This window comes from Numida meleagris, chromosome 25 (genome assembly GCF_002078875.1).
Source record: "Numida meleagris isolate 19003 breed g44 Domestic line chromosome 25, NumMel1.0, whole genome shotgun sequence".
Classification (NCBI taxonomy): domain Eukaryota; kingdom Metazoa; phylum Chordata; class Aves; order Galliformes; family Numididae; genus Numida; species Numida meleagris.
This window is the reverse complement of record NC_034433.1, coordinates 2,911,888-2,935,798: the sequence shown is the minus strand read 5'-3', so window position 1 is coordinate 2,935,798 and position 23,911 is coordinate 2,911,888. Positions and strand designations below refer to the sequence as shown.

The window sequence follows — 23,911 nt, the reverse complement described above, 5'->3', positions numbered from 1 at the left end:
AAGGTGTGTGCTCGCAGCTGGGTGGGGAGCACCCTGCATCCCAGGCTGCAGCATCTTGGTGGTGGGATTCCCCCACTCTGCAGAACTGGGTTGTGCCTCCCCTCCCAGCACCGCCAGCTTTCTGCTGCTGGAGCTCCAGCCGGCAGCTCTCGGCTGTTAATCCGTGAACGTCTCTGTTAGAAATAAAATAAAAAATATATAAGGAAAAGTGCCACTAAAAAGGTTTACGAGGCAGCAGTTTAAGCTACCAGCTCGTCCGTGCTTGGGCAGCAGCTGGTTCTCATTGACAACCTGCCCGAGCTGGGAGCTGGGCTGGGAGCGGAGTCCTGATGCCATCAGTGCAGTGCTGAATTCCTGCCTGGATGTGTCCCAGCAGATCCGGCTTTAGGGCTGGGCAGGAGGAAGAGGGCTGCAATGCCAGCGTGGGATTTGGCATAGCAAAGGGAAGCATTAGTCATTTTTTTTCCTAAAACTCCAACATTAGCGCGGGATTAATCACCGAGTGTCAGTTATTTACAGGTGCTTAGGTACCTATTTCCATCAGATCAAAGCAAATTAGAGCTAAATGGGATGTAAATGCTTCTGGTGGTCAGAGCCTTTGTCTCTGCACGTTGCAGTCCCTGGGACAGAAATCAAGCAAACCCTGCGTGTGCGTCTCGCCGTGCGGCACGAGGAGGAGATAATCTTTAGGATGCTGGGATCTTATGGGAGAAATGTCGAGCAGTTACCAGGCACTGACAGCCCGCGTTGTGGCTCATCACAGATTATTGTGTCCAGCCCCATCCGTCTCGTGCTCGGGTGTGCTGCTCTGTGCAGCAATGTCTGCAGGAGGGGGGTTGCTTTCTTTCCTTGGAGCATCTTCAGCAATGAAGTCTTGAGCTCCTGCAGTAGCAAATTTGACAGAAATGGCAATATTAACAGCAGCATTAAAGTTAAAAGTTGCTGCTAATTTACAGTTGCATTACTTCGGCCAGATAGTGGCAGAAGTGGAAACAAAACACGCTCCTCTACTTAATGCTTTAATTACTGTGCTCAGTTATAAGAGCCCACGGCCGCCCACTGCCACGCTTTCAGAATGCACAGTTCCAGAGGCAGCAGCTTGTTGCTCCTCTCTTTTCTCCCTCGTTGCAATCACACTGATAGCTGAAACATTTCCACGCTGCTTCCAATGGAAAATGTAACGGACTGCTTGCAGTTTCGTGGCACTGTGTTCATCCCAAGGCTGTGCACCATCCCGCAGCAACTCTGTCTATATCCCTGTGCACTGCAAACTGACGTCTCTTCTGCCTCCCCCAGGACTGCCCCCAGCTCTTCCCCACGGAGGAGATCCTGATCCCAGTGGGAGAGGTGAAACCCATCACGCTGAAGGCCCGGAACCTTCCGCAGCCGCAGTCCGGCCAACGCGGCTACGAGTGCGTGCTGAGCATCCAGGGCGTCATCCACCGCGTGCCCGCGCTGCGCTTCAACAGCTCCAGCGTGCAGTGCCAGAACAGCTCGGTGAGCACACAGCCACCTCCTGTTTTAGCTGCACTGGCCTCCTACAGGGCGTGCAGCACGGTGCAGTGCCCGCAGCAGGCTGCTGCTGCTGCTGCTGCTGCTGCTTCTGCAGAGGAGGAGGAGGAGGAGGAGGTCGGCTTGGCCATGGGGAGGGAATCCAGTGTCTGAAGGGGGCTGTAAGAAACAGGGCAGCAGGGTGTCACCCCTTGGATAGGTTCAAGGGGAAATGGTTTCAATGTAAAAGAGGGGAGATGTAGACTAGATGTAAGTAAAGCATCGTTGCAATAAGGGTGGTGAGGCGCAGGCTGCCCAGAGGGGTGGTGGGGCCCCATCCCTGCAGACCCCTGCACACCTGAGCACCTGGCGGAGCTGTGGCTGTTCCTGTTCAGTGCAGGGCAGTGTGACCAGATGGCCTTGGAAGGTCCATTCCAGCTCTGACCATTCTATATTTTATGATTCTATGAATTACCAGGGGGTGCTGCTAAGCAGCGGGTGGGGGAGGCAGCTCTGCCCTGCATGGGATGGGGCTCAGCAGATGGCACGGGGTCTTCAGAGGGGTTGCAGGGCACCCGCGGTTGGGTTTGGGCAGCAGCACAGGGAACTTCAGGGGTGCTTTAATATTCAGTGCAGACGGTCTTAAATTGTTAATCAAGTTTTGAATTTTTAAAAGTTTCGCTGGGTATTTATACATCGCTGCCTGTCTTTGGGCCTTGCAGCTTGGTGGCTAATAAATGTATTAATACCGTGTAGCGCTTTTCCTATCCAGAGCGATTTATAAACATTAGGGGAGCGCTTTCCCTCCTGTTAGGCTGGTGGGAAGTGGTGGGTAGAGAGTTTAAGGGCAATTCTGCACGAACAGCTCCATCAGCGGAGCGGAGGATGTGGTTTTGTAACAACTCAGTGAAACCCAGCAAGGTAAAGGCCTGGAACCAAGTGCAAGTTAAAGCAGGACAGTGCTGCACGGAGCAGTCTGCCTCGATGGCAGTGTTTTTTTAAGTCTTCTTAGTGGCTCTTGATGAACTGGAGGGGCCATATTGATGAGCTGGGGCTGAGCAACAGGAGTGGCCGCTGCAAGGGGAATAATTAATCCATTACCTCTCCCAGGGACTAGGTCTGATTTAATTATCTGCTCGTGGTGAGGAGGAGGGAGGAGAAGCAAGGCCCTGGAGCTGGAGTGTGGAAGTGGTGGTGGATCAGCCACCAGCACGTGATGCAGAGAATAGTCACTGCTTCTTAAAAAATCCTCCTTTCCTGGCAGTGTCTCTGGTGCACGCTCCCAGGCGTTTCATTCTCCTTCTTCTTCTCCAGTATCTCTACGATGGGATGGACATCAGCAACTTAGCGGTGGACTTTGCTGTGGTGTGGAATGGGAACTTTGTCATTGACAACCCGGAGGATGTGAAAGGTAACGGGTGTGGGGGGGGGGGCTGCTGGGGGCTGCGGGGCAGGGAGGGTGCTCCAGGGTGAGAGCAGCTCCATACCATGGCAATGGGAAAACCGCTGAAAGCCCCAGAACGAAGGCTTCAAATGTGATCTAGGGAAAGAATGACTTCTAGAAAATGTTCGGTGCTTCCAAGTGCAGCTGTCAGGAAACTCTGTCCAGGACCTCATGCTCTGGGAGGACTCGTGGAACCCAGGCCAGGCTACCTGGGGATGGGGGTGGTTTCAGGGAGCTTCTCCTTCATTTAGTTCCTTGGGGGTGAGTTCAATGTTTGCATGGGGGGGTCGGCAGCGCCGCTCAGCACTGTGCCCTCTCCCCGCAGTGCACCTGTACAAGTGCGCAGCGCAGCGCGAGAGCTGCGGGCTCTGCCTGAAGGCCGACCCCAAATTCGAGTGCGGGTGGTGCAGCGGGGAGGGCAGGTGCACGCTGCGGCCCCACTGCAGCCCCCAACCCTGGCTCGACTGGTCCAGCAGGAACGTCAAGTGCTCCAACCCGCGCATCACCGAGGTAAGAGCGGGTCCGGTCTCCTGTCCTGAGGGTGGGGAATGCAGTGCCCCGATGCTGTGCGCGGTGAATGCGTTGCAGCTGAGCGGGGTGCGTGGCTGTCGCTCTCCGCTGTGCTGCCGGCGTTGGGGTGACCACCACGGACTGGCGCAGGAATGCTGATTAAACCGGAGAGCTAATTAGGCTGCAGCTGACGTGTCTGATGTTCCCGTTCAGACCGCTGAGGGATGCAAAGTGTCTCCCAGGAGCATTTCTACAGCGAAGCTGCTCGTGGGCTGTTAGCGTTGTGCTAGGAGTGACACTCTTGTCAGGCTGGAATGAAAGATTTTTGCCTTCTTGCTTAATTAACTCCCAAAACCCTTGAGCAGCCAGGTCTAAAGAGAATGACAGAGGCCCAGGAGAAACTCTGCAAGGTCGATATTCCTAATCCCAGCCCCTCTAGGCACAGAGGTCAGTTCCTCTCTCTTCCCCCTTTCTGCCCAGAAAAGTGTTTGTGGTGCTCTTGGAAACCATGGGGCTGTTGCAGCGTTGGGTTCTGTAGCTGGCACCTGAGGTTTTGGAGTTTCCCAGGTGCCACTTGCAGCATTCATTGCTACCAGGCTCTGCACCAAAAGCCCAGCACAGAAGTGTATGGGATGTACGCAGTCCTTGTTTTGCCCTGCCTGAAGCCCTCAAACAGTGCAAAACTTCCACGCGGTCTGCGGTCCTGGCAATAAATAAATAAAAGTCAGTTTTCTCGCGAACAAGCGGCACTCTGATCTCCTATTCACTTAGTTGAAGGCCTCATTAATATAACATCAGTGCAACAAACAGCTGAAGGGGGGGCAGTGTCAGCCTGAATAATGGCGTTGCTCTGCGGAGATAACAATTAGGTTCTGAATGTGCCATCAGCCAAGGCAGAGACGAGGAGGGATCATGCCGCGATGACAGGGCTCGTGTGCTGGCTCCCGCTGGGCTCATCAGTTGGGATGGGGCCGCTTGGAGCAGCAGGGAGAGGACAAAGAGGGACGGTGGCTGCGGCTGGGGAGGGGGTGGGGGGTGTTCTCTCTGCACCCAGATGCTCGCTGGTTGTAGTGCAGGAGCGGTGCGGGCTGTGGAAGGGCAGCCCTGGCCTGGGTCTCTCTTTCTCCTGCTCACTGTGGCTAAATCACGCGTTGTAGAATCGTTAAGGTTGGAAAAGAGCACCGAGATCATTTAGTCCAACCATCACCCCGTCACCGCCATATGTCAGAAATGCCGACTTGTGCGGGAGGTGGGGCTGAGAGCCTGCACCCTGTGTTATTACAGCAGCGTGCTCTGCTCCGTGCAGAGCTCCTGCCCTCCCCTACCTACCGGGCACAGTGTGCGAGATGCTGAGCTGCCACATTTTGAGGGCAGGTGGAAGCGAGCAGCTCGGTGTTGTTGGCTGGGTGCTCTTCCTCCCAATGCCCCCTGTCCTGCACAGCACCCCCCGGGTGCCCCGCGATGGACCTCGAAGGCTTCTCCTCTTTCTGCAGTTTTGACTGAATCTCTCCAGCTGCAATTAATTGAATGCATCTGTTCTAACCCTGGGGCTGCTTTATGGCACAGTTACTTCAAAACTGTTCAATTAGCGACCACTAAAATCTAGGTCGAGTGGAGCTCCATATTGGGGGGATTTTCCAGGTCAGGACATTTTCAAAATACAACATCAGCCCCGCATTGTTTGGTGAGGCCGTTGGGCGCGCTCCAGTTGGGGAACGGCGAGCTGTGGCTGTTTGTTGGAGATGGGAAAGGAGCGAGGAGCCAACGAGCAGTGCAGTGCTACAACAAAACACATCTTAACATAATCTGGAGCTGCAAAGGACAGTTGTAGCTGTCAAGTAGGCGAACCGCCGGGCTCAGGTGATCCCCGGCGATGTGAGCATTAGCGGTGCAGCCTTCAGGACTCGGCGTAATGCGCTGGCAGCTTGGTTCGGAGCATGTCTTGTGGGCACGCAGGGCTAAGTGCTACAAGGCTCACCGCGTGGTGTGGGTTACAGCATTGCACTGGGGTGGGTTGGAAACCTTGGTTGGGGGAGAGGGAAGCAGAAATGGAAGCTCCGGGGAAGGTGCAGGGAAGGCAGCTGGGCAGAAACACTGGAGAGAGGTCTTGGGGAGCTGAAATCTTGTGCCAAAGACAAGGATGGAACCAACGCGCAGGAATAAGATTTATCCATCAGATTAATTGAAGTGCATTATTATAGATTATGTTGTTTATTAATAACAGCTGCAGCACTGGGAAGATTAGTAGCTCACCCAAGAGCGGTAGCAGAGCGGTGGCAGATTCAAAACAATTGTTTAAGGGTCTTGGGTCCCAAACTTGAGCCTGTATGTTGCTGTAATTTATACTGCTCATGGAAGAGAGCGCTGTCCTTGATGAAAGGCTGTAGGAGCAGAGCTGGCTGTGGCTCAGGCAGGCTATAAACAGGAGGCTTTAGAGCACACCCCTCACCCTTCAGCATTTTGAGCCACTTGAGGTGCCAGCTTACTGATAAATGTGCTATCAGCATTCAGAGAGCAGCCAAGGCAGAAGGTAACAAAGTTCTCCAGAGCAGCAGGAAACTGCTGGAAGGTTACTCGCTGCCTTGTGCAGCATGTGAAAAGCAGCCAGGCTTCTGCTTTGAGCAGAACTGGGACCTGCTGGCCAAACTGGAGAGCGAGAAGAAAATGCAAAAGCAGTGGAAGCAGGCACAGGTACCTGGGAGGAGGATAGGGCTGCTGCTGGGCTGTGTAGGGACAGCGCTAGGAGAGTCAAGACCCAAATGGAACTGGAGTTGGCAAGGGGTGCAAAGGAAAGGCTTCTACAAGTACGTAAACTGGTGGAGTTGGACTAGGTGACCGTGAAATGTTCAGACAATTCTATGATCCTTCTTCTGCCTAGGGCTGGCGCTGTCCCTCAGTGTCTTTTCTGAGGACAACACTTGTGGGTTCCAGCTTTGTTGCCTTCCCTGCAGCGCGTGCAGCAGGCAAGGAATGCCGTGCTGGTTGGGCAGCCCGCAGGGTGGGATCCACCTCCAAGCTGAGGGCTCCAGCAGAGAGCACCCTGACCCCCGCTGTGCTTCCTTTTAGATCCTGACGGTGTCGGGACCCCCAGAAGGAGGCACCAGAGTGACCATCCGCGGCGTCAACCTGGGCCTGGACTTCTCAGAGATCGCTCGCGGCGTGCAGGTGGCGGGGGTGCCGTGCACGCCTCTACCAGAGCAGTACGTCGTCGCCGAACAGTGAGTGGCCTCAACCTACGGGCACGAGACCTCCGCCACCTCCCAACCCCACAGCAGTGCAGGAACGGGGCTGGCGATGGCTGGGGTGCCGGGTGCTGTCTTGGGGGGGGGGGGGGTGTTAAGCAGCCCTGTAAGCTTTCACAAAGTGCTCTGTTTCCTTCCACGCTGCGGCTCCTGCTTTGCTAAGCAACTTTCCTGCCGAGGCTCTGCCCCCTCCGCTCCCCTCGCGCTTGAGATGCAGCCGGCACCGCGGGCTGCGCGCTGCCATTTGTTAGGCGCGAGGCACTGACAGCTGCTTCATCTGAGCGGGGCCTCCGCTGGAGCCCATTCATTTGTTTCACTAAGAAAAACGTCAACCAAAAATTAGAAAATAGGCATGTAACAGAGGATGGGCGGATAAACCCCCCACGGTGACACCGATCCCGCTGGGGAGGGCAGCTGCCGTGCGGTGGCCCAGGGGCGGGCTGGTGTCACTGCCAGGAGCAGGATGGTGCAGGAGCTGCCGGTTGAGCCAGGGCTGCTCGTGGTCAACCGGGGCACGGGAATGCTCGCCGGCAGCATGGATGTGCCCTAGCAGCAGCTGGAAACAGCCATCCTCTGGCAGTGACATCTGTTTTGGTGGCTCCCGGTCCGATCCCCTGCTCACGGAACCAGCCGTCACCAGGATGTGTTGGCAGCGGGGTTTTGCTCGTCGCTCCCTACACGTAAGACCTGTAACAAGGATCTCCCCTCTCAATGTGTGCAGCTGATCCATCAGTGTTCCCATCACTGCACGAAGGGCACTGAGGAGCTGCTCAGCACCATCAGTGCCTGCACAGCTCCACGTGTGCGCCGAGCGCCATCGGTGCCCATGGCTGATGCTGTTCCACCGAGCGAAGTTTTGTTTTATTTTATTTTTCAAATAAAGGACAGGATATGATAAAATTGTCCTCCTTTGATGGTACGAAGCCCTGATTTTATAATCATGACTCTAATTATGGCTCTTGAGCTTTCAAAGTTTGTTAACATCATTAAAACATTTACCCTGGGCAGATAACAGCAAGCGTTAGCATGAGAGCTGCCTTTTAAAGATGAATACAGATAAAAGGACCCTCTTAAGGCTTCTGTGGGCAGACTGAATTCCAAGACTGTAATGACTCACCATATGCTCCAGCCACGCAATCTATCAGCCAGCAATTAGGTTAATGTTGGTGAAAGGGCCGCTTAGCCCAGCAATCAGCACCCCACGGCGGTGCCGAATGCATCATTTTGTAACAAGGTACCTGCTGGGGATTTGGCTTTGATTGGGAATCAGGATCAGGTGCACCGGGGTCACCCCATGCTCTACTGCTTCCTTCGTGCCCGGTGCTGTGTGGGCAATGTGTGCTGCGCCCGTGGGTGCTGCTTCACTGGGAAGCATTGAGAATTGGGTGTTTCCTCCTAGGGGTGGCACTTGGTACTTGGTGGGCGCATCCTCAGCGTGGCTTTTTGCATGCCTGCTGCAGGAGCACAGGCTGCTGGGAGCATCCCAGCCTGCAGCAGGCCAAGCAATGAAGCAACAGTGGAAGGGAGATAGGTGCCAAGGCGATGTCTGGATAAAGACAGAGCACGTGGCACACTGAGGCATGCAGCTGGGGTGCTTCCCTTTCTGTTCTCCAAAGGTAGCATCTCTCTAGGCAACCCATTTTGATGTGCAGCAGTGAGGACTTGCATGTGAGAGCTCCTTAATTAGCATGTGTGTGTTTTGTTAGGCCTCCTGGCAGCACCTGTGCATGTGGTCTGCAGGTTCTTTAGTCTCTTTATTTTCTTTTACTTGTAGTGAGTTTAGTGCTGCTGAAATGCCGCCTTCACAAATTGGGGATTGGAGCCTTTCATGTGTTCTCATGTGGTTGGAGGAAAAGCAAGCATTTCCCCTGCTGCTTTGCAAAAGCACCTTCAGCCACAGCCAGGAAAGGGAATTCTGCTTTTTTCTCTGGCTCTGGCTCTCGGGGCTGAACATCACCAAGCATTTCCTTGCTTGTGCCACTGCTCCTGCACGAGGCAGCTTTCTTGTACCCTCAGGCCTCGCTCCAGGATGCTCATGACCTTTCTCCATGGGAGCAAGCAGCAATCCCTCCAAGTGGAGTGGAGGAGCCCTGCCAGCTGACAGCCCTTTGCAATCCAGCAAACCTGCTGCCATTGCCAGGAGCTGTGGGTTGCAGCACTGATCCACCATGGTGCATGCCAGCAGCTCAGGCTCTCACTGTCCCCTTGGGATGCAACCAGGGCACAGAGGGACGCAGGACCCATTTCAGTGCTTTGCCCTGACCCTGTTACCCATGTGGGTGCATTGTGCAGCAGCCCTCCCTGCCTGCACCATGTTGTCTCTCTCATCCCTGAGCAGGTTTCTGCGTTTTTGATTAACTGGGAGACTGCAGTGTGAGCTGTTCCCTTAATGAACTCATCTGTTACTCTAAGGACTTAGCACTCAGTTTGCTACTGGCTAATATATTGCCATTAGTGCTCTGCTTTGCTCTGGAGTTTACAGCTTGTAATAATTATGTCTAATTTTGATTTTTTTTTCTTTAAATTACTATGTGGGGTAAAAATAGACTCAGTAATTAACTCCTTCCAAAGAGGCAGATATCGGAGTTAAAGAGGGGAGAGGAGAAAAATAACGTAGCAAGCTGGCAGCCCCTGGCAAACCCTCACTGTGGCATTTCTGCTTCCAGGATCGTCTGTGAAATGGGGCAGGCGCTCCCTGGGATCAGCTCCGGCCCAGTGCTCCTGTGCGTCGGAGAGTGCAAGCCTGAATTCACGGCCAAGTCAGTGCAGCACTACACGTTCGTGGTGAGTTTCCTTAATGGAGGGTTGGGGGCAGGGCACTGAGCACGTGGCTGCAGCACCAGTGGCAAACCCACGCTTTTCCAGTGCTTTCCCCATGGCATTGCACAGTTGGTGCGTTGGCAGCCGCCCCTTCACAGAGCCCTGCTTCCAGGTGTAAAGCTCACACAGGTGCACAGAATAAGCAGCGTTTAGGTGGGAGCCTCAAAGCAGGTTTTGCACGGCATTTGCTTCCAGCTTTGCACCTCTAAATAATGCCAACCTTTGAGTTGCTGCTTGGGGCTCCTCCTAGCAAAGCGGGTTGTGTGCTTGGAGCAGGGCGTGCTTTGCAAAGCGTGGCCTTGCGCTGTGCTCGAGGACTCTTCTCAGCATGATCCTGTCATGGGATTGCAGTCAGGGCTCAAAATCTTCCTGTGTGTGTTGGGCAAGGAAGAGTCAAGAAGGGGCATTGTTAGTGTGAGGCGTAGCTGTAGGGAGGAAGTCTCTGCCATTGCTTCTTGCTGGTTTTGAAGCTGTTTGTTTGCATTTGTGGTACGGATACACATGTATATACGGTGCAGGTGCTGGTGGGACTTTTTGCACGAGCACAGAAACACACAGAAGGACAGCATGTGCCTGAGCCTGTCTTTCTGTGGTTCAGGTATTGAGGTCCTGCTAGAAACTCCATTTAATCACCTGGCTGTGATGCCTGGGCAGATCTGGAGTAGTTTGTTCTGCTGGTTTATTCTTTTCCTTTTGGGATGGAGGAGGTACTCAGCATCCAAACACTCAATGATTTTTTTTCCCCTCAAGGACACCAGCCCATTGTAGGCTTCCTCTGTCTGCCTAATGAAGAGCTGCTCTTCGGGTTGGGGTTCTCCACTGGTCAGTGGGTTATTTAATTAGCATCCTTTTGATTCATAAACCTAAAGCCACGGCTGGGGTTCCTCCTGTCTCCAGTTTTGTCTAAATAGGGCACTTCATCCCGCCGCATTGATTTTGTGCTCGGTGGAATCTATGCACGCAGTGCAACGCCAGCACGAACCGATTGGCCACAATCTGTAACCGAATGGAGAGAGAAATCAGGGCAGCCCTCTCCATCCTATGGGCTTGCATTTCCCCAGGGGTGCAGAACACTGGGGTGCCAGGAGCTGGTACAGTCCCAACACGAGAGGAATGTGTTGACCGTTACCATCCCTCATGTTGTGGTTCCGACTTTCAGTGCTCTGATTATCATTTCTTTTTCTCGAGCATCTAAAACTTTGCGGACATCGTTTCCTTCTGTTACTTGGCCTCTATTTTTCTCGCTGGCACCGCCACAAATTCCATTACAGCTGGTTTATGCCATTAAAGTCAGTAGTAAAATTGATTGGTACCTTAAAGCAGAGCTGTGTTCTGACCCTGAGAGGGTTCATGCCTTGGTGAGCTCATCTGATGCTGTGACCAGGCGGGAGCTCGGCTGTCGCTGTAATTACACCCATTGTACCCAGGGAAGTGGGACCTTGGAGCTACTTCAGATCCATAAATCTGTCATAATTACCACCAAACCATGAGCTGAAGATGGAAGATTGTGACTTAGCTTTCAGCCCCTCCTGCAGTGCTGGCCTCGCCCCAGCCTTGGAGTTGCTGCAGATTCTCAGTGTGCGTGCTCAGCTCTTCTGCCTTTCCCTTATTTAGAAGATAACTGCTCAGGGTTACAGCCCCAGCTTCTGGATTGGGCCACAAGTGAGGACAGCGTGGCTAAGAGCCATGAGTGGCTGGAGGAGGGATGCTCCCCTCTAGCATCATTCCGTGGTTATCCACAACGGGGTGGGCTGCGGCTTGTGCGCTTTGCTCTGCTCGGTTCAGGTGAGCGCAGCAATGAGGAGTTGGGGTCAAAGAGGCCTTGGGTCGGAGCACCCAGGGATGTGTCATGCTCTGAAAGCAGCAGCAGCTCCGTGCTGCCGAGCAGGTGGCACCAAGGGAGGGAGCTGGGAGGCTGCCAGCTGCGGGTGAGAGCCATAAAGAGGGTAATGGCGAGGCATTAGTGAAACGGTTTGGTTATATGCACGGTTTGAAAACAAATAAACAGGTTTACCTGCTTCCTGCAAATTCTGTTAAGGGGGACAAATAGGTGTCACGAGTGCAGGGCAGGATGGCGAGGTGGCACTGCTGCAGTAGTATCATGGATGAAGTGTGGAGTGGGATGCAGGCGCACGCTGAGCTGTCCTCCCTTCATCACCAAGTGCAAGCTCTGTCCCCATACCACCACCACTGATGGCTCCATGGAGCTGGAGCTGCCAGCACTGCTTTTTGCTGCTGTGGTGTGCTGTTTCCCATGACCGTACCCTGCTTCTTTAATGTTTTAGCACAGTGGCAAACTTTAACCATTCGTGTTTAGACGTCCACTGTGCTCTATTTGTGCTGTATTTCATTTTTGAAACTGCAGTGCAAACAGCTTTATTTCTCTAAGAACAGAGGTGAAGGTAAGTACATTATTTTGCCCAGGCTAAACTTGCAATTACTTCGCAGAGATGTGTTTCGTTCACAGCAGGGTCCGGCATTTCAGCAGCAGCTGTGTCAGGTGGCCATGACGCAGCTCCATTTTGCTTTCCATTATAAAAGCAGAGGGTGGGATGCTGTTGGTGCAGAAGTGCTGAGCTGTCCTTTTTCCTGCAGACGCCGACTGTGAGCTTCCTGAGCCCCAGCCGTGGCCCCGAGTCGGGTGGGACACTGGTCACCATCACAGGGCACCACCTGGGTGCTGGCACCCGCGTCTCCGTGCTCCTGGGCAACCAGAGCTGCGCCTTCCAGGGGTAAGGCCTGGGCTGGGGGCTGGGGGGCTGATCCACCTCGGAAATCATAGAGTCAAGAAGGCTGGAAAAGGCCTCTAAGGTCGTCAAGTCCCACTGCCACCAATATCAAGTCAAGCCATCCCCACCATGCCCAGTAACTGTCTCCCCAAGTGCCACGTCTCCGCATTTCTTGAACGCCTCCAGGGACCATGACCCCACCACCTCCCTGGGCAGCCTGTGCCAGTGCATCACTGCTCCTTCACAGAAGAGATTTTTCCTAACATCCAACCTGGAGGGGATATCTCCCCTCTGCAAAACCCTCAGAGCAAGGCAGGGCTCTGGAATTGTGGAGCAGAGGATGGATCCTCACCCGCCTCCTGCTGCAGAACGTGCACAGCCATGAGCCTCCTCTGGGATTCCCATGGCAAATTTGCTTTTTACCCAGCAGTGTAAATGCAGAGTTGACATTTGCAGGGTTTAATGGGTTTTCTTGGGCTTAGTTAAAAAAAGATACAAGCAGTATACGTCTGTGTGCATCACGCGCACATCCCCACATGGGGCGTCCCCAGGTGCCCCAATGCTGCCAGCATTGTGTCACACTGCAGGCACTTGTGTGCAGGGTACAGGGGGCTGCTCTTCAAGAAGACATTCCTTGCACCAAGCAGATGAGGTCTGCATGGGGCTGCAGGACAGGGAATGCCAAGAGGACCCTTCGCTTTTCTTCTGCGCTTTGCAAAACAGGAGCTTACATGGAATGCTGTGATGTGTGGAGGGACTCCGCCTTCTAAATCCCAGCTCCAACTTGGCACGAGGAGCCAAGGAGGTATCTGGGAATGGAATGACCCCTGGAGGTGAAATTTTCATCTGGAAGACCTCAAGGTTCATGAATATGGGACCGGTGAAGGTGCAGCCATGAGAGTGTGTTGGTCCAGCCCCATCAAGCAGCAAGGAGCAGGCTGGGACCTGGCCTTCCCCGCTTGTGCTATGGCACCAGATGAAGGAGATGGAGATCTGGAAGGGTTGGACTTGCCGAGCTCTGCAGCTGCAGATGTGCTCTCTGAGTGCTACATTTGGCAGCCAGTCCATTGGCATTTCGTTCCTGTGTCCGAAGCAGAGCTGCCAGATTGCATCCTCAGTGCACACAGGTGACCACGTTACCGCCAGCACAAGCAGCCACGAGCAGAATTAGCTTTGTAATAAAATCCCGTAAATATATGATTACATTCAGGCAGCCTGCAGATACCGACCTGCTCAACCTGGAGCAGGTCTGAATTCTCGGTATGTTCTAATTACACCAGGCAAGCAGAAACTTAAACAAAGCAAGCAGCAGCGTATCAATGACACCATCTTTCTCGTGGGGTCACACTGTGCACTTTGTTTTGCTTGGACTGTTTTGTGGCAGTGAACTTCAATTGTACTGGAGGGTGTGGGGGAGCCTGATTAGATGAAGCAGTTTCTAATGAGATTCACTCTAATTACAGCTTCCCCCATTCTCCCAGCTCGGATCGGAGGAGTGGGTAGATTCACCATGACGACACAATAATAGCACGGAGCTAATTAACGAGTGGCGGGGAGCTGGCAGCGGCGGGGCAGGCAGAGCTGGGGCAGAGACATGGTGTGACGGTGCAAAGTGGGACAAAAGGATGCAGGGAGCAGGGATGGCACAGGAGCACATCCATAGGAACAGCCAAGCGTGGTCGGTTTTGGATATTTTAGGAGTTTTCTGTTGCCTCGGTGATGCTGGGTGGGTGTGCAGAGGGTGCACTGTGGTACCCGAGGATGGATGCTCTCCTGAAGTGCCCCAAGGGAGGTGGGGGTGTGGGAGGGCCCTGGAGAGGGAGCACAGTGCACCTACAGAGAGCCAGGGCCGTGCTGGATGCACATCAACGCACACGCTGAGCTGTGCCACAGCTGCTCAGGCACCTCAGCGGTGTGTGCAGGATGGTGAAGACGGTGACGATGGAACCATGGCGTGCCAGGATTTGATTTCAAGCTGAAGAGTGCCAGGCTTTGATAGAAGTGCCATAGCAGCAGTGAAACGCTGAGGAGCTGCCTGTCGTCTCCCCTGTGCTGGCAGAAGAGAAGCCAAAGCTCAACGAGCCGTGGCAGCAGCATGGCCCTGTCTGCCCTCAGGGACGTGGATGTGGGCACCGGGCTCTCGGGGACGTGGCTCTGCCGCTTCATGCAGTGGCACTGTGGTGCTGTGGAACGCAGCAGCTCTGTCCCCAGTGCAAGTCCCCACCCCTGCAGCAGGATGGGGGAGCTCACTCCCCTTCATTACCCGACTGCTTTGTGCTCCAGCAGCCAGCCTGCACCATGGGGGGAAGCAGATGCCCTGCTGTGCCCAGCGGCACCGAGCTGAGGTCGTGCTGTGCTACTGGGCACATGGGGAGCAAAGCGGTGCTGGCAGCGTGGTGCTCCCCAAACCGGGGCTCCGTTCCGCGGATCACGAGGCTCCGTGTGTGCGGTGGGGTGGGGAGGGGAAGAATTTGGCTTTGGAGCGAGCTGCTGCATCCCATTTAAAAAGCGGCCATCTGTTTTCACACGCCCAACAGAAGGCGGCGGGTGCAGGGAGGGATGTGGGAGGCTGCAGTTTGGCACAAATTACGCTGTCAGGGAGCGTGCGCTTCTCTCCTGGTGGGCAGATGAGATCTCCTCTTGCATGGGGCTCTGCCCCTCTCCTTTGCCAACGGATCCCTCCTGCTGGGCTCGGCCTCTTTGTGAGTCTCAGAGCACAGGGCTCAGTGATGGTTCTGCCTTCATGTGAGCTGCGGGGCTGCCCCACGGGGACGGAGATGCTCTCTGCCCACTGACACTCCCTCTGCTCTTTCCATGCAGGCGATCCATGAACGAGATCGTGTGCCTGTCGGCGCCCTCCGCACACGGCCTGGGGCCCGTCCACGTCTCCGTGAGCGTTGACCGTGCTCAACTCGAGCAGACGCTGCTGTTCGAGTACATTGATGACCCCAAAGTGCAGCACATCGAGCCCGAGTGGAGCATCGCCAGGTAATGCAGCTCAGGGGAACTCACCTGCCCTGTCCCACTGGGAAATGCATGTGCCACCCATGTCCTGCATTTCCCAATGCCAAACGCTTGCAACATTTGCATTGACCAAAAGTCAGATCCGAAATTACTGAAGTGGTTGTCGTTACCACGGCAATTACAGCCATAGCAGCCTGCACTCTGATTCTGGAAGCATGAATAAAGCCCCAAGATCTCTTCCATCTGCTGAAGGAGTGCACAATCACTCATTAAAGGCTCCTTTTCATGGCTGTAGAATAAAACAAAACCAGCAACCACAAAGAAAGGGGAAAGCTGGTGCTAATCAAAACGTAGTAGTTGTCCAGCATCAACCACTGGGAGCTGGGTGGCACCAGCATGCAGTGATGCTAAAATCCCTGGGTTGTCCTCAGCCCCCTGGCATTGCTGTGCTCAGGTTCATTTCAAATTCCAATCAGTTCCTAAAATTGGCCGTGAAGGAAATAGGTACCTTGCAGCAGGCTCTGCCAGGTGCTTGCTCTGAGCCCACGTTCAAGCTCGCTTCTTGTTTTGGGTGAGAGGGGATGGATGGGTGTCGGAATGGCAAGCCAATGGCGTAAACCAAACAGCGCAGCTCTGCAGTGGAGGTGCTGGAGGTTTCGGTGAATTTGGGCTGTGCTGCTGCAATTGACACATGAAAGGAGCAGCCAGGACTGGAAGGCGCTTTGTGTGCGTGCCGCTCAGCAGTCCCCTCACCGCGCGCCATTCATCGCGCGCTGCCATGCGCCTTGGAAGCGCCGCTGTGTAAATCATTAAACGCCGTGACTAATTTATTGTTCTTCTCATTTAGTCTCGGCTCACTTGGTTTCTTTGGTCCCGTTTCTCGTCCTGCTGCCTCGCAGTGCTGCTGCGTGGGAGAGGGCACAGCTGCAAGGAGGAAAGCTGGCTCACGTGGGCACCGCTGCCCGGCGACTCGGGGTGGGATGGGAATCCCTGGGGTGCCATCGTCTTTCAGAGAGCAGCGAGCATCCTTGTGGCCAAGCACCGGCTCCCCATTAAGCAGGCGACTAACCAGAGCTCTCCGGTTCCCCGCAGTGGGCACACGCCTCTGACCGTCACCGGCTCCAACCTGGACGTCATCCAGGAGCCACGCATCCGCGTCAAGCACAACGGCAGGGAGTCCGTCAACGTGAGTAGCTGTGGGCAGCATCCCCTCTGCTGTGGTCACTGAAACCGGTGCTTTCTGCATGGCAAAGGCTACCCGGGGGGACTGCCCTATGCTTGGCCCCAGTCTTAGCAGCAAGACATGGAAACGGGAGTCACGGCACACAGAAATGGTGTCTCCTCCTCCCCAGCATCTTTCCTTTCCCTGCACCTAGCTCATCTCTGCTTGGTGATGGAAAGTCCAAGGGATCTGACCCCACCATCCCAGCTGCTTCCCCTCCTTGTGCGTGGTGCTCCCGGTGTTTGGGGGAAGCTGGGCGTTATTTTTCACGCCTCCATCCCAGCTAGCACCAGCCAAGGCCTCTATTTAAACCATTTGTTCCACTGTTCATAAACTGCTGCGGAAAGCAGTGTTCTTGTACGTTACAAATACAAATTGCACCTCCAGTACACTTGGAAATTATTTTGATCAAGTAAAACTGAAAAATACTGTTTCTATGCAGTGATCTTTCTGAACCTGCATTATCTTGGAAAGGGCAAGGCTGTTAGCAGCCGTTTCCCATTCCCTCTCTCCCTTCCCCCCGAAGACCTTTTCATTCTGCGCTCTTTTTAAAAACATCTCATTTCGCTGTTAGCACTTACAGTGTTACAAAAATAATTCTGAAGGCAAAAATTGAGTGAAATTAAATCTTCCACTTACGGCCGGCCCCTTGCTGCTCTGTAAGCCGGCAGCTCCTGCTGCGGGGCCGGGGGTGTCTGCAGCCCCCAGGAGGTGACCTCCGTGCTGCCCCAGCCCCACGCTGTCAGGGGATGGCCCCTCTCACTCTCTAACATCAGAGGGATGCCTCTAATCACCAATTTGCTGCAGAGGCCAGGTGTTCATTATAGGTCTGCTTCAAAGATAGCGCTGCCAGCGAGGGTGCAGCTGGAAAGGAAAGAAAGAAAAAGACCGAGTGATTTGGTGTGCAATCCTTCGCCTTCCTTCAAACGTTCTCATTGTGAAGCTCTCTCTGTCTCTGCTCCAGCGCCTTTGTGCTGGCTGCACGGGAAGCAAATCCTCCCAGACGATGGGTGTAAGGTGTTGAGCCTGGATTAAATACCTCCAGCAGAGCTGGAATCCACCAAAGCTTTCAGGGAGTACTTAGGGCCCTGGAGCATCGCTGTGCAGGTCAGAACCCCCCAGCACGGGGCAGTTCCCCAGCACTACTCAGAGCCCCATCCACAGGTGTGTGTGGTGCTGAATGCCACAGTGCTGAGCTGCCTCGCGCCCGCCCTGGCCCCCGAGCCCCGGCCTGCCATGGATGCCGTCGAGAGACCCGACGAGTTCGGCTTCATCTTCAACAACGTGCAGTCCCTGCGGGTCTACAACGACACCAAGTTCATCTACTACCCCAACCCCACCTTTGAGCCCCTGAGCCCCAGCGGGATGCTGGAGCAGAAGCCGGGGTCACCCATCATCCTGAAGGTAAGGGGATCTCTGCTCGCCCCGTGGGGTGGGAGCGGTGGTGGGATGGGGTTGGAAGCTCCTCAAACCCAGCTGAGCCAAATGCACTTTGGTGTTTCATGTCCGTGTGTGCCCTGTGGCTCTCACCAACAAAACTCAGCGAGAGAAAACCCATGTCCGTACCATGTGGTGGTATCACAGAATGGTTGAGATTGCAGGGGACCACTTGGGATTATGTAGTCCAACCCCACTGCTTCAAGCAGGTTCCCCGGAGCACATTGCCCACGATCCCACCCAGGTGTGTTTTGAGTATCTCTAGAGATGGAGACTTCGCCACCTCTCTGGGCAACCCAGTGCTCTGTCACTGGAAATAAAGCTATTAAAGGTTTTTCATACAATGACCATGCAGAAACGTCTAGGAGCCTGCAGAGCTTCCACTCAGGCGGGCCAGAAAACAATGAGTAAGAGAGGAGTTTTGTCCCCATTTGGAGAATGGGATACACTAAGAGGAGCCCCATCGTTTGTACCAGCAGGGAGTGGGAATGAAAAGCAGGGAATCACACTGCATCCTTATACAAGTCTTCTCCACCTCTGTTGCCAGGGTAAAAACCTGTGCCCTCCTGCTTCTGGAGGAGCCAAACTCAACTACACGGTGCTGGTTGGAGAGACGCCCTGCGCCGTCACCGTGTCCGAGACCCAGCTGCTGTGCGAGCCACCGACCCTCAGCGGGCAGCACAAAGTGACGGTAGGCACCAACCCCAGCTGTTGGAGCCCCTTCCTCCTCCTCCTCCTCCTCCTCCTCCTCCTCCTCCTCTTCCTCCTCCTCCCTGACCTGCTCAGTGCTGAGTGCAATCTCTTGTCCAAAGACGGCAGGATTTTAGATCTTTAGGGCTGTCTAATTGAAAGCTTAAAATATTGATGAGGATTAGCGTGGAGAAACTTCTTATTGCCTCCTTGAGACTCGCTGCCCACTGTCAGAGCCTTCCAGAAAGAACAAATATTTAGGGCATTCAGCATCAGACTCCAGCCTTGCCCTGGTGGTGCTCGCTATGGTAAGACGAGCTGTAGTGGGCTGTGTTCCGTTCCTGTAGGGCTGGAAGGGATTTTAGCAGTCCTTGGAGCCAAACCTGCTTTGCCAAGTGGGTAGCAGGAGGATTTGGCTTTCCCTGAGGCAGAAGGAGCCAGGAGCTCCAGACTGCTCATCAGGATGCTTCGCTTTGGTTTTGGGCACCGCTGCTCTCCCCAGACTGAGCACTCAGCTGCAAAAGTGCTCAAGCAGAGCCCAGATGAGGTTGCAATCGTGATTTATTCCTCTTTAAGTCCAGCATCCAAAACCTATTCAGATATCACTGTGTGACTCACAGAGGCACAGCTCACATCTGTGGCCTGGGCACATCCAAGAGAACCTGGCCCCCGTGTGCGGCCCCCCCTGCTCCTCTTCCCCCTCTCTCCATTTGCTCCGGTTTCTTGTCAGGGAAATTGTCACTGGGTCACAAACGTTCACGGGTTACAAAAGGGAGTTGAAAGCTATAAACTGAAAGTCAAATGGAGCCATCAGATAATACGAACAAAGCCCAGATAGTGAAGGGCTGGCACATTCATCATGGCTTGAAGCCTCGCTGTGCTGCGCTCTTTGTTTCTGGCGGCAATTGGTGCTGCTGTAGCTGCAGCCGTGCTGTGCATCCGCCATAGACATCTATATGACAGCTGTGGTGCCCTGGATTTGCACAAGCTGCTGCTTACCTCCCCGGTGCTTTGCAGGTGCGTGTCGGCGGCATCATCTTCTCCCCGGGTTCGGTGAGCATCACCTCGGACAGCCTGCTGACCCTGCCGGCCATCGTCAGCATCGCGGCCGGCGGCAGCCTGCTCCTCATCATCGTCATCATCGTGCTCATCGCCTACAAGCGCAAGTCCCGGGAGAACGACCTGACCCTCAAGAGGCTGCAGATGCAGATGGACAACCTGGAGTCCCGGGTGGCCCTGGAGTGCAAGGAGGGTCAGTACCACGTTGCCCCATACCTGGGTGTTGGTCCTTCCTCTCCCCATCCAGCCATTCCCCCTTCTCCCTGGGGACCGATCCTCCCCTGGGCACTGGGACCCCTGCTCTGGCCCCGCCACCGGAGCCATCTCCATTGCCCAACACTGGCAGCAGGGTGCGTGCTCCCACAGGGAAGCAGTAATAAGAGTGGCAGACACGGGCTCTGCCTCCCTAATGTGCAGAGAATAGGATTAGAGCTTGATCCTGCTTAAGCAGCGTGCCTCGATCGCGTGGTGAGGGCTGCAGCAGCCCCAGGGTGCCCGGCACAACGTGTCCCCTTCTCTAATGGCCTTTTAGTATAGGGTTCCAGAAAGCTCTGTCCTGAGAGGAAGAACAAATTCCTCCCTGACCCCGTGCAGGCGGTTTCTGCTTGGATTTGATCTGCATCGGATTTGATTATTTTGGCAACTGTTGGTAGAAGAGGAGAAGAAAGGAGAACAAGGGAGGCACCGAGTTATGAAAAGAGATCCTCATCTCTATCCGCAGCCTCTTTAAAGGTGTCTTAGGTGCACAGACACAGGTGTGAACTGCATACAAATTAATAAGCATCTTTTGTTCCTGGCATCTGTTCTCTGCAGCGTGTGCTTGCTCCCAGCAAGGGTGAGGGTCTGCCTGAGCTCCGTGCAGTCTCTGCTATGCACCCACTGCTGCATGCTGCCCTGAGCCCACGTTGCATTGCATTTCTCTCTCTTCTTTTCTCTCCAAACAGCTTTTGCAGAGCTGCAGACCGACATTAATGAGTTAACCAGTGACCTGGACCGCTCTGGCATCCCATACCTCGACTACCGGACGTATGCCATGAGGGTCCTCTTCCCCGGCATCGAGGACCACCCGGTGCTGCGGGAGCTGGAGGTAACAAGTGGGCAGTGCCCTCCTCCCCAAGCCCTGGAGCCAGCAGGATGAGCCCTGAGCTCATTGTAACCAAGAGCTTGACGTTATATCTTCATCATGCACTGCTTGGCTTCTCTCTTCCAGTTTGGATACTGGTTTGGATGTTGCTCTAGGCCAGCAGCAAAAGATGCCGGATAAATTCCTGGTGTCCTTTTAGATGCTCCTCAGCCCAAGCATCCTCCTGCTGCTGTTCCATGGCATGCCCACAGGAGGGCAAGCGCTGTGCCTAGGCATGGGCTGCCTCTGGCTGTGCTGTCAGCGAGTGCCTTCATTCCTCTTTCAGGGCTTTACTGAGGTGCCACTGCTCTGTGCACTCATGCAAGGGCTCTTCAGTACTCATCCATTAAATGTGGTTCCTTCCCAAGGGGCCACCAGTTGCTCCCTTTGGGCCAGTATCTCTATGCCCTGATTTCCCAGTTCCACCCATTGTTTGCTGCTGCCATCGCCAAATAAGACGAAGCTCTAGCGAATAAATATGAATGCTTCTTATTTGTTTTTCGCATGAAAAGTAGAACTGCAGAAGTGATAAATGTGTTGCCAATTACACAGTTGCTTGATTATGTAACATCAGTAAAACCAATGCGTAATTCTCCAAGATGTTTGGTAAAGAGCAGCTTGATGCTGTTCATCCATCTGTAATGAATTACTTGAGTCTGGAACTGGCTGAAAGCCTCAATTTTTTTACGCTTGCCCCATAATAAAGCAATAGTCTGAAGTGGTATTTAATTTACTCACAAGAGTGCCACTTTTTGTGAAGAACAGGCAAAATCACTTGTTGTTTGTATTGGCAGTAGAGTGCAGCCCAGGGTGGTGGTGAAGTGCCCCGGTGCACGGGATGGGACAGCAGCATCATCCCACTCTGCCTCACTCTGGGGCAGTGCTGCAGGTCCCATCGCCTTGGTCTGAAACCAAAGGGTCCTGTGTGCATGGTGCCCTCCGATCTTCATCCCTCCTGATGGCTGCTCTCTGCCGCAGGTCCAAGGGAACGGGCAGCAGAGCGTGGAGAAGGCCCTGAAGCTCTTTGCTCAGCTGATCAACAACAAAGTCTTCCTGCTGACCTTCATCCGCACGCTGGAGCTGCAGCGCAGCTTCTCCATGCGCGACCGCGGCAACGTGGCCTCGCTCATCATGACGGGGCTGCAGGGCCGGCTGGAGTACGCCACCGACGTGCTGAAGCAGCTGCTGTCCGACCTCATCGAGAAGAACCTGGAGAACAAGAACCACCCCAAGCTGCTGCTGCGCAGGTAGCGGGAGGGCTGGGGCTGCCGCGTGCTGCGTGCTGGGTGCTCTCGTGATGATGGTTAAAAGCCAGATGGGAAACAAAGCCGTTGGGTTGGCAACGCATGGGGAGCCAGCAGGGAAGGGCAGGATGCTCATCCAGAGCCTGCTCTTGTCATCAGCTGCTGCTGTCCCGTGTCCTGCTGTGCGCTGCCCGTGGCACCTTGCTGGAGCAGGAGGCCGAGGGAAATGGGATGATTTCACAGCCCCAGGAAAAATGCAGGGATTCCTCCAGCCATAATGAATATACTTGACAGGAAATTGCTTTAAGTCTGGCTGTGTTTGCAGAGGCAATAACTCATCTTGGGAAAGGAAGCCGTCTTAATTTCCCCCGTGGTTTGGCGCGTCGCTGGGAAGGCACCTTCTGCCTCAGCCATCCCTCGTGGCTCTTTGCAGTGCTCCAGAAATACAGGGATGGCACTGGGGGCCGTGCCCTCCCCTCCCACCCATCCCCGGATGGCAGCAGGGTGGCTGTGCTCACCACCAATTTATTGTGGGTTCACTCTGAGAACTCTTCTCCTAAACCAGCGGCTGGCGCAAGGAAACCAAATGAATGCAGAAAGCAAAAATTTGCTTTTAATTTGCGTGTTCTCGCCCTGCTCCGTAATCGTCAGCAAACAGCCACAAAGCGAGGCACTGCGTGCTTTTATTTGTTGAGCTCTCTCGTGGCAGCCGTTGCCAATCAGTGCTCAGTTCTCCCTCTCTTTCTTCTTCTTTTTTCCCCTCTCACTTCCCTCCACTATGTGACCCCTCATGGGAGACAGCAAAAAAGTTGACATTAAATCGAGTCGCAGCTCTGGATCCTGGCACAGACAGCAGGCAGCAGCCGAGAGACCCAGATACAGCAGGGAAAATGAGTAGAATACATATTGATTTTGGGGTTCTCTGGGCTCTTTTTCTTTAGCTTTGTTTGATTCCCAGTGCCAGAGCAGGGCACCAGTGGCATCCCACAAGCACCCAGCTGGAACTGCAGCTTGCTGGTAGTGTCAATCAGCAGCCGGGCCGATTATTAGTCTAATATTCTATTAACAGAGTAGTTTATTAAATCAGTATTCACCCCAAAGTCCCAAACGTGTGGTTTTCACTCTGTGTTTTAATCCTGTTCTTGGCTACATCACTGCCTCTGCATTTTCTGTGGCTCGTGGCTGGCTGGCACGGCAGCGTGCTGCGGGTGCTCCTCCTTAATTGGGCGATGGAAGTGATTTAAACAGGCGAGCAGTGCGCGTGTCAACGTGCAGGATGAGATTTTAGGCAGTTAATCAATTCAAGCTGGAATTGTTTGGGGATCTGCAGACATTTTCGCAAATTCCTGGCAGATGTTGTGATCCTAAGAGATGATAGATAACGTAACCCCGGGTCTTTTTGCAGACTGGTGTCAGTTTTTTGTTTGTTGAAATCTGTGGCTCTTTTTTGTACTTGATCCGCCCGACTTTGGGATCAAACCCTGTTTTTTTTTTCATTATATGCCAGCATCCCCAAAGACGCTGGATGCTGTATGAGTACATACCAGGACACCGTCCCTAATTCAAGTCAGCAGAGCAGTAGGGGAAGAGCAGGGAAAATGGGTCGGGAGCAGGATGGGACCCACAGGGCTTTGCTGTACGTGCTGCAGTACTGCAGCAGCACCGTGCTGCTGGGCAGCACTGGTAGCACAGTGTCCCTGTCCCAGAAAAAGGGACCGCACTGCGCTTTAAGGAAAGTCCCCGGGTCTTGCAGAGCCAGCGTTAAAAACTATCATTAGGAGCTATTGTATTGAAATTAAAGATAATCTTGGGCACAATGTGGGGAGAGGACGCTGGGTGGGACCGGGGATAAAGCTGCAATTTTCCTGCCATTGTCACTCCGCTGGCCCTGATTGCCAGCCCAGCGCAAATCCCAGTGATTTACCGTGCCAGGCTG

The 23,911-nt window shown here is 54.1% G+C and overlaps 1 protein-coding gene across 14 annotated transcripts in view; it reads left to right on the top strand.

Moving 5' to 3' along the window:
• The window catches only part of PLXNA2 (plexin A2), a 351,337-nt gene that overhangs the window by 312,011 nt on the left and 15,415 nt on the right, over positions 1–23,911 (top strand). For all 14 annotated transcript variants that reach the window (XM_021377558.1, XM_021377559.1, XM_021377560.1 and 11 more), the window contains 13 exons: positions 1,297–1,497; positions 2,806–2,902; positions 3,261–3,445; positions 6,512–6,663; positions 9,354–9,471; positions 12,103–12,239; positions 15,057–15,224; positions 16,293–16,386; positions 17,587–17,826; positions 18,407–18,550; positions 19,567–19,801; positions 20,553–20,695; positions 21,710–21,978. In XM_021377558.1, the coding sequence (XP_021233233.1) occupies positions 1,297–1,497; positions 2,806–2,902; positions 3,261–3,445; positions 6,512–6,663; positions 9,354–9,471; positions 12,103–12,239; positions 15,057–15,224; positions 16,293–16,386; positions 17,587–17,826; positions 18,407–18,550; positions 19,567–19,801; positions 20,553–20,695; positions 21,710–21,978 (2,183 nt within the window). The remainder of the gene's footprint in view (positions 1–1,296; positions 1,498–2,805; positions 2,903–3,260; positions 3,446–6,511; positions 6,664–9,353; positions 9,472–12,102; positions 12,240–15,056; positions 15,225–16,292; positions 16,387–17,586; positions 17,827–18,406; positions 18,551–19,566; positions 19,802–20,552; positions 20,696–21,709; positions 21,979–23,911) is intronic.